This window comes from Astatotilapia calliptera, chromosome 4, assembly GCF_964374335.1.
Source record: "Astatotilapia calliptera chromosome 4, fAstCal68.1, whole genome shotgun sequence".
Lineage (NCBI taxonomy): Eukaryota > Metazoa > Chordata > Actinopteri > Cichliformes > Cichlidae > Astatotilapia > Astatotilapia calliptera.
Genome location: NC_137425.1, coordinates 25315567 through 25324867, shown reverse-complemented (window position 1 = coordinate 25324867; position 9301 = coordinate 25315567). Strand labels below are relative to the sequence as shown.

Here is a 9301-nt window from a genome sequence, read left to right as displayed (position 1 = left end):
GACTTTTTTCTCCCCACATTATTCATTTACTGGCACTTTCTCCACCCTCAGCCACTTTTCCTTCTGCTGCTCCAGCATTGCAATTAGATGTATTCACAGCTGAACATTTATTATTCATGACACCTCAAACACTGACACCTCTGCCATCACTAAAGCCACTCACGCAGACACAAATCTGCTGGTCTCTGTCCTGCTTAAGGGTGATTTGTACTGCAGGTTGTGCTGGTCTGTCTTTGCAGTTTCTCACAGTAAGGTTCAGCATTATCAACACAATTACAAGTGCTTAATCAGGCAAAAAAATAATTTAATAAATGAATATCATCAACATGGCATTAAAAACATCAAGACATTCACAACGTGCTTTATTCAGGTCACTGGCAAACACACCGCCGTACGGAGCGGAAGACAGCTCAGCACCCCCTCATGATGAAAGGTAGACATGATATGGCAACGTAAGGACACTGAGTGACAACATGTTAAGCACACAGTGGTATGGCTTTTTCAGATTACATTCAGCTTTTTGCATTAGGGAGACATTAGCTACTAAAAAACAAAAAACAAATGCTGTAAGATTTGAGCAGAAACAAAAAGTAGCTTTCAAGCGCTTTAAACAGACATCACATGCAGCAAAAGAATGATAATCACTAAGCCCGAACTGCACTAAATGGAAATAATACACTGAATGGAATTTTAAAATTTTCAGATTGCTGTCAATTGTTTTAAAAGCCTTGATTGTAGTTAGAAGACAGCAGACTTGATCCTATGCTGTTTGACCTTTCACATTAAAACCATGCATTCACAAGTACAGTTACCATGACAGCTCCAATCACTGACGCCACAGAACTAGGAACAATAAAATTTAAAGACACTGTCGAGGACGCTTCTTCATTACTGGCCAATATAACTTCAATAATTAAAGTGGACCTATTATGCTTAAAGGTTGAGGAGTCCGAACCCCAGGCTATAAGTGACCTGTAAGTTAGTAATTACAATGAAGGGCACATTTACATTTAGCTAAGCTGCTCTTGCAGTTATGCTAAAGCTTGCGAGCTTTGATTAGAAGTAATAGCAGTTATACTGTACTGTCAGAACACTTTAGTGGCCACATACCTTTGGTATTTCTTTACAGTTTTCCACTTTAGTGTCAATTTCAGCCACTTTCCTCATCTATACAACTATTAAAGAGGATATACTTTGTGCAAACGCTGAAATAAATATCCAGTGTTCTGTCCCACAATAAGCAGACAGCGTAAACTTGTCTGTAAAACCTTAAACTCACTATCTTCTTCTTCTGGATCGAATTGGGAAGTCGTGAAACTGTGCATTTTAATAGGCTTACAGTTTGTTTTCAGAACTTTATAAACGGGTACATGGAGATGGCGCCAGTCACCTGCACCAGATTCTGTAGTAAAAGTCAGGTGAAGAGCAGCCAATCAGCAGGAAGGTGGCTAAAAGGGACAGCTTGTTTCACACACTGGATGAACTAAGGTGCCCAATATAAAGTAAGATAAATACCGACTACTGTGTGAATCATGGGAAGTTACACTACTGGAGCTCAGCAATGAAAGCATGGTTCTGTAAATTAGAATAATAATACAGCCACTTTAAAATGTCTTACTTCTTCAATTGTCCAAACACAAATGTGCACAAATCACAGACAAATGGTCAGAATCAAAGATAACAATAAATACACAACAGAGATTTGTTCAGAACACATCCCCAGCAAAGGTTTGTTAAATAAAGGACAGGCAACTGTCTGAAATCAAACCCCAGATGGCATGAGAAAGAATTTCCTCTCATAATAAAAACTATACAAAACAAAAAGCGTCCTCAAAACTGTTCAGCGTCTGGTCAAAGTCACTTCATCTAAACACGACGAAACCGAAAAGATTATCAGTACAGCGAACACCCCAACACCACGACAGCCTCACACAAGTTTAAGACAACAGTGAAATCGAATACATTTAGGTTAAGAGGCTATAAAATCTTCCTGGCTGTGTGAGGAATAATAATAGTGAAAATGCTCAGCAGGAGTGAATACCAACAGGTTTCGGCAGCTGCTGGCTCTATACATGGTTAAATTCGTGTGCAATTACAATACATGCAACTTATCACATGGAGCTGAATGAATCCAAGTTCTTCTAACTTCTTCATGCATGAGCAACCCAGCAGCCCTTAGTGCTCTCACGGGTTAAGTCTAACTCGGTCAAATTCAGACGGTAGCAGGACATTCATCTGTGCAGGAATGTGCTTTAAAATTAATTCATAACAAAGAGAGGATGAAAAATAAGTGTGGATGTGCAAAACGAAGAAAATTAAAGTCTTTTGACCTTTGAAAGTTCTGCGGTGATTTTCAAATAGATAGGAATGTCACGAAAACCTGCTGTAATAAGCCTCCGCGGTGCTAATTAGGTGTCGTAAGCAGACGTCTGTCCTCGATGGGCACAAAGTGTCAGCATATGTGAGGTTGTTCCCATAAGCCTGAAAAACATGTTTACATATAGTGCGAATGAAGTCAAAGCTGACAAACTGCTCCGTGACTGGTAGGTGACACTTAGCTGAGACCGAACCTGCTTGCAAGCTGCCGGCTGAGCACACACGAGCAGTGGCGTCAGATTGAGTTCTGTAACATTTAACAGGTAGGTGTGTGTGTGTGTGTGTGTGTGTGTGTGTGTGTGTGTGTGTGTGCGCGCGCCAGCCTTCATCCGCTCTGTTGCTCTGCTCGGTGGCTGCATCAATATGCTCCAGATCGAATACACTCAAGTGATCCACTCACACAGTCACAACTCACTCTGTATCCTTCTCTCTGCTCCGAAGGAAAATAGACAGCAAGGCAGAGAGAGACGGGGAGATGGAGCACGGATAAAACAATAACAAGTGCAGTGAGTTTTGTCCTGAAACTAAACTGACCTTAGACCTTATTAAGATCACATTTGGTCCATTAAAAAGTGAAATATCACAGATGAATTCTGCAAAAATGTAACAATCCTCCTCCCTGTGTAGTATTAGATCTTATATAAAATGCTGGTGGTGTAGTTAAAACTAAAAGACGGTGCTGCTGCACTACTGCCATTGGGCTGTAGGTACTGCTGAGTGATGAGCTGACTGAGGTAGAGCAGTATCTGGCTGTCCTCCTCGCCAAGCCCCAGCTGCTCCTGCAGGAAGCACCGGCGGCGGCTCTCCACGACCTCGGGCCCCTCGGTGGCGCTGACTGGCAGGTGGAGGTGATGGGTGAAAGTGAACAAGAAGGCCTTGGCCGCTAGGTGACAGAGCGTACTCTGTAAGTGGAGGAAGTAGGTGGAGCCCCGGCGGATGTAGGTGCGGTGGTCAGCGATGTTAGTGAGCAGCTGGCCACGATACGGCGGGCAGCGCAAGGTCGTCTGGTCAGCGTCCAGGATGGAGATGTAGCGGCTGTAGCGGGAGAGCGAGTAAAGCATGCTAGAGCCCAGCGGGGATGCGACCCTGTGGGGAAGAGAGCGAGACAGCGATCCCTGTTAGTTCTCCCTCTCTCCCGTTACTCAAAAACAACTAAGGCAATTCTGAATGCTACTCATGAGTCTCATGATAAAAGGAACTATCAGGAGTTCAGACAGCAACCACACTTGGAACATTTCAGGCTCCTGAAAATTCATCTCATTGCATCCTCCCTTATTTTTGGCATCATCACATTGCCTAGCAACTGGCAAAAATTACCTGTGTAGGGTTTATGCACCTATAACACCTGGTAAAGGACAAGGTCATTTTTAATTTTATGCCAATAACACCTAATCTCTAAAAAAAACAAAAAACAAAAACGTATGCATGATACATTATGATATCTCTATTTTGCCTAGCAACCACCTAACAGAATATAATCACAGGCCAAACTATACTGTAGCATGTGCATGTAATAGTTAAACCCAGTATGCAAAGGGCTGTATTTGGAAAAACAATTAGACTAATGAGAACAATCTGATGGGACACAAAAATCACATCTGATGTACAGTGCAGCAGATAACTGAAACAATATTTTAAAAGTGGGTAAAAGCACCAAATTAAGGGCTCTGTGGAGCCATTAATTAAAAAACAATCCCATTAGCCATTTGAATTTTCAGTTACACAATTTTCCAATTTGGCCTGTATTACAGTTTTGGAAAACTGCTGTTTTATGTCAGAATTTCAATCACTAGATACATTTTGAAGGTTTTACTTTTGTTTTTTGTTTTTTGATATACTGCTAGCTATAAGCAAGACTACAAACTGTCTTCAGAACAAGAAAACCTATAAACCCTAATGTTACTTTAACAGTCCAAGGACAGCTACAGTTGCACAGAGCTGGGGAGATCAAGGAATTAATTTTTTATCCCTTTGATAGCACCATCAACTGGGTAGCAACTGGGTTTGGATATTTAACTCTCATCCACTTACAATTTATTTGCACGTGACTCATTTAATTTCATGCATTCAGCTGTTTACCTACGTTTTTGATTTGGCTTTTTTTTTTTAATATATATTTATTTTTAAAAACAGGCTAACACAGGAAGATGGATAGCCGTTTACGGTCATATAAACAGCCACTTCATATTGGTCTTTGGACAGGTTCAAGCTGACTGATACACCACTGCACTGCCCAGCTGTTTGTTATATACAGTAACTTGTGTAACTAATCTAACTATGCTACCAGGTGTTTGAGATTAGTTAATGTTCTCCCCTTTTCTTGTTTACTTCATTGTAAAGTAACACAGTGAGGAATCTTTGAGTCTTTTTCTGACCAGAATATATATCCTTCAATCTGCATATTAAAAAAAAGAAAAGTAGGATATTTAAAAGTAGAATGGGAGGCAGAGCCTTCAGCTCCCAGGCCCCTCTTCTGTGGAACCAGCTCCCACTTTGGATTTAAGAGACAGACACCTCTTCTACTTTAAAGATTAGGTTTAAAACTGTCCTTTTTGATAAAGCACATAGTTAGGGCTGGATCAGGTCATGGTGCACTGGGCGTTTCTTCTTCACTCAATATGTGTTTACACAACACTCTGCATGTAATCTGCATTGTCAGGGATTGTAACATGTAGTCCTTTTACTGAAAAAAATAATCTCTGGCTTTCTTCAACAATGTGTTTTTGTCCTGTCTCCCTCCCCTTACTCATAACTACTCTTGGCAGATAGCTCCCCCTCCCTGAGCTTGGTTCTGTTGGAAGTTTCTTCCTGGTAAAAGGCAGTTTTTCCTTCCCACTGTTGCCATGTGCTTTCTCACAGATGATTTCCTAATGTTGGAGTTTTCTTTGTATTATTGTAGGATCTTTACCTTACAATATAAAGCACCTTGAAGTGACTGTTGTGATTTGGTGATAGAGAGTTGAATTAAATAGACTGTAATTTTTCTGAGTCTTTAGACTTTTAAAGTTGACTTCTAAATGGAAGATTAATGATTTGTGATTTCACACTAAGATCATTTAAAAAGGCAAGTCTTTTAATAATAAAAGAGTTTATGTACCAATTCTGATACTTTATCTACTTATGAATGATTTCACTGTAGTGTTACATTACCTGCTGCACAGCTTTAGCATTGCACAATTCTGAATGTTATACTTGTTGTGTATGTATCAACTGGATGAGTGTAACAAATACACTCAGTCGCCTTGGATACCATCTTGTGTGAATGACTTTGGGGGATTCGCAGCCCACGCTGTCACCAGAAAGATGAGTAGAAAAAGAAGTTCAGGGACAGATGTGCTCAAGGTTGTGAGTAAAACATTAAAAAGCATGGTAAAATTTGTCATTTTTCTGGTATATAGAACAGCAGATACAAAAAGAGTTTGTACGAGTACGCTTGGCTGTGTGAGTCATCAAAGTGTGAGTCACGGGGGATGAGTAAGAGTAGCGTACGGCGCAACACAAACAAGAAAATGTAGAATAAACAGTCACTTCAAACTTCACATTGATGGAGACTTGCTAAGGTTCTGTGAAAAGCAAACTTTATGCTTTATTTAATCTTTGTTAAAAGCATCCTCACTCATTGGTTTGATTTTCCTAGTACTACCCTACCTGAGCTTAGAAAGTATGAATGTCTGTGATTAACTACCTATAATACCGAAGTGCATCAGAGTTTGACTCCATTCATACCTCTGTAATCCAATGAGTTTCCACCTCTGCAGGTCAGTCAGGGTGAAGGGACAGGACAACCAAGCTTGAACCCTCTCTCCACACTTCCCCGGAGCCGGTACGAAGAGAGCCAGAGCCGCCACCAACCGGCGGACTCTCCCCTCGTCTGCTCCGAGCACCACCAGGGTTCTGCCACTCAGCAGGCACCACAGGGCTTGGATGGCAAAGGGGTACTGACGCACAAACCTCAAGGCTCCTTGGCCAGCCTTCTTCCTCTGACGCAAGGTCACCACCGCCCCATAGCCGAGAGGTGACGCGGTCTGATCGGACCCCGTGGAGGCACTCATGGTGCAGTCTGACCCATCCTCCGCCGAAGTACGGGAAACTGCATCTCCAAGGAGGCCGCTAGGCAGCTCCAACCCAGTCACAGGGCTCTCCGAGCACGGAGAGCCGACAGTGTAGTCATCCTGGAGTGGAAGGAGGGCCTGGGGTTCCTGGTTGACCACAAGAGTTTGAGAGGGCTGCAGATGGGAGTTTTGGCAGAGACGAGGCACCGCCTCTGGGGCAGAAGCCTCATAGAGGAAACCCTCCTGGGCCATACAGCATGCTGTGTCTATCGGAGCCAGCAACTCAGACCCACTTACTCCTTCACACTCCTCCTCCCGGTTGGCCTCAAGCTCAGACACCACTTCCAACAAAGACACGGGTGTCTGGTGTCCACCAGTCTCACCTTCATCCTCCCCTGCAGTTGTCTCCATCTCTTCACTGCTGCTCTCTCTCTCCAGGTTATGGTTTGGGTCAGGGGTCAAGTCAGAGTCAGGATCAGGATCAGGCGCTTCTGACTTCATACTAACCAGACCCTGCTGCATCTCTGCTAGACCCACTCCACTCTTATCACTGCTGAAGCTTCCTTTGGTCTCCTCTGAGCTCTCCTGGGTTTCAAGAGTCTGGTCTGAAGGAGAGGACTCCAGATGACTCTCCCCAAGTCCGAGCTCACTCTCCTGAGTAACACTGGTCTCAGAAGCCGGGTCTAGATGCTCCGGACGTTCCAGCGCATCCAGCTCATGAGGTTCTGGTGTCAGAACAATAGGAGGCGGATTTAAGAGTACATAATTATCTACAGCATGGTTCACAGCACAGAATGGTCTTAGTGTTCCCAGTTCATCCTCGTCATCCTCACTGAGGTCCTCCTCAAACAAAAAGGCAGTGACTCTCTGTTTTCTCTGCAGTGCCTTGTCCAGGCGGCGTGTGTAGAGGTAACACAGGTCACCCCGGAAACTTCTTTCTGTCTCCTTCAGGAGCGCCACAGTGGCCTCATAGAAAGTCTTGTCACACAGCTCCTGCAGGGTCTTCAGGCGCTTGTCAAAACATTTGGCAGATTTAGCTTTGATCAGCTGTGGCGTGTAGGAGAGCTTGCGTTTAACACCCTCCTCCTCCTCATCATCATCATCATCTTCACCTTGTCCACGAGGATGACCCTGTCCATCCTCTCCTTTCCCCGCTTTCTCACTGTAACCACAAGGGTAGGCAATCTTGGCGTATTTGTTCAGCAGCTCTTCGCACTCACTCAAGCACTCGTCCACACACTTTTGGCAGGTGACAGCGTGAGGATCCCGTCGTGGACGGCGGTGGTAGGAGCTGATCTGCTTCAGCAAGTCCCTGTGTTCAAAAATGCTCTTTTCCACGTTGGCCAGTTCGTTGGCCTTTTCCACAGCATGAGCAGAGTACATGCTCTGAGGCCCCGCCTCTCTCTGCAGGCCCTCCTCCCGCTGCAGCACAGAGTGAGTGTACCTGAGGAGAGCACAACAGAGATAGTGATCGACCTGTTTTTCACACAGGGATATAAATATTACCTGACACAACAGGATAAGACTAACCCAGCACAGGAAACACTGGATACCTGCAGCTGAGACCCACATCTTGGAGCAGAGTGGGGATCATTTTATTTCTAGCAATGCTATTATTGTGGCTCCAATGATATCTGTATTGATCTGCTAACTGATTTTACCAATACATTAATCAATGGTCAAATGGATTTTTTGACAGCTACAAAATGGATTAAATTCTGTACAGAAATACAATCACAGGCCACTTTACGAGATATAGCTGTTCAAATATCTAATCAGTCAATCAAGTGGCAGCAACTCAAAGCATTTAAGGATTGTTTGAAATATTTCAGAAGCGACTGCTATTACTACTGACTGTGCCACACAAACATCTCTTGGGTTTACAGAGACTGGTTTGAAAAACAGAAAATGTCCAGTGAGCGACAGTTCTCTGGGAGAAAATGTCTTCTTGACACCAAAGGGGAATTTCCAGATGGCAGGAAGGTTACAGCTACTCAAATAACTGCTTGTTACAGCCAAGTTATGCAGAGGAAAGTCACTGAACACACAACATGTACAGCAGCTGAAGACCACACTGGGTCCTGTCAGCTAAGAACAAAAAACTGAGGCTACAGTTTCTTGTTACGTCACAGTCCACCTGAGTGTTGTTGCTTACCATGTCCATCCCTTTATGACTACAGTGATCATCTGATGGCTGCTTTCAACAGAATAACACATCATTTCAAAAAACATTAATCATCTCAAACTGGTTTCTTGAACATGACAATTAGTTCACTGTACTCATACGGCTGCCACAGTCACCAGATCTCAGTGGAAGCTCTCCTGTGGAACAGGAGATTCACATCACAGATGTCCATGCGACAAATCTGCAGTAACTGTGTGATGCTCTCATGTCAATATGGATCAAAATCTGAGAAAAGCTTCTAGCATCTTGCTGAATCTAAACCATGAAGATTTAAAGCTGTTCTGAAGGTAAAAGGGGGGCCAACACGGTGCTTCAAAGATGTGCCTAATAAAGTGTCTGGTGAGGGCACATTGTCGCCGGAGGACAGGATAATCCTCTCACATTTCATTTAGCATTATAGCAGTTTAAAAATATTTTGAAACCTATCAACATAGTATCAATTAAATATCAGATTACTCATATTTTTAATGCCATCATGTTAACATTTTATTCAAATAACAGCTGTGCCAAAGCTCAGCCTCACAGTTCAAATCAAACTAGTTAATCAAATTATATCAAATCAAACTAATCTCTCATCACTTATTTTCTGCTGGCTAAATGTCTAAACACACATGGTTTTTCCTTTAAGGGTTGAGAATCCCCTACCTTCCATTTAGAGCACCTGTTTGTGTTATAGAGTGTCAGTACT

General features: G+C 43.1%; 1 protein-coding gene across 1 annotated transcript in view; it reads right to left on the bottom strand.

Annotated features, from left to right (window-relative positions):
- Positions 1-283: 283 nt before the first annotated feature.
- Positions 284-9301, bottom strand: part of smcr8a (Smith-Magenis syndrome chromosome region, candidate 8a) — a 10410-nt gene continuing 1392 nt past the window's right edge. The window contains exons 2-3 of the mRNA XM_026165608.2: positions 6103-7872; positions 284-3462 (exon numbers count right to left, since the gene is read on the bottom strand). Coding sequence (XP_026021393.2) covers positions 3006-3462; positions 6103-7872 — 2227 coding nt within the window. The 3' untranslated portion in view covers positions 284-3005. The remainder of the gene's footprint in view (positions 3463-6102; positions 7873-9301) is intronic.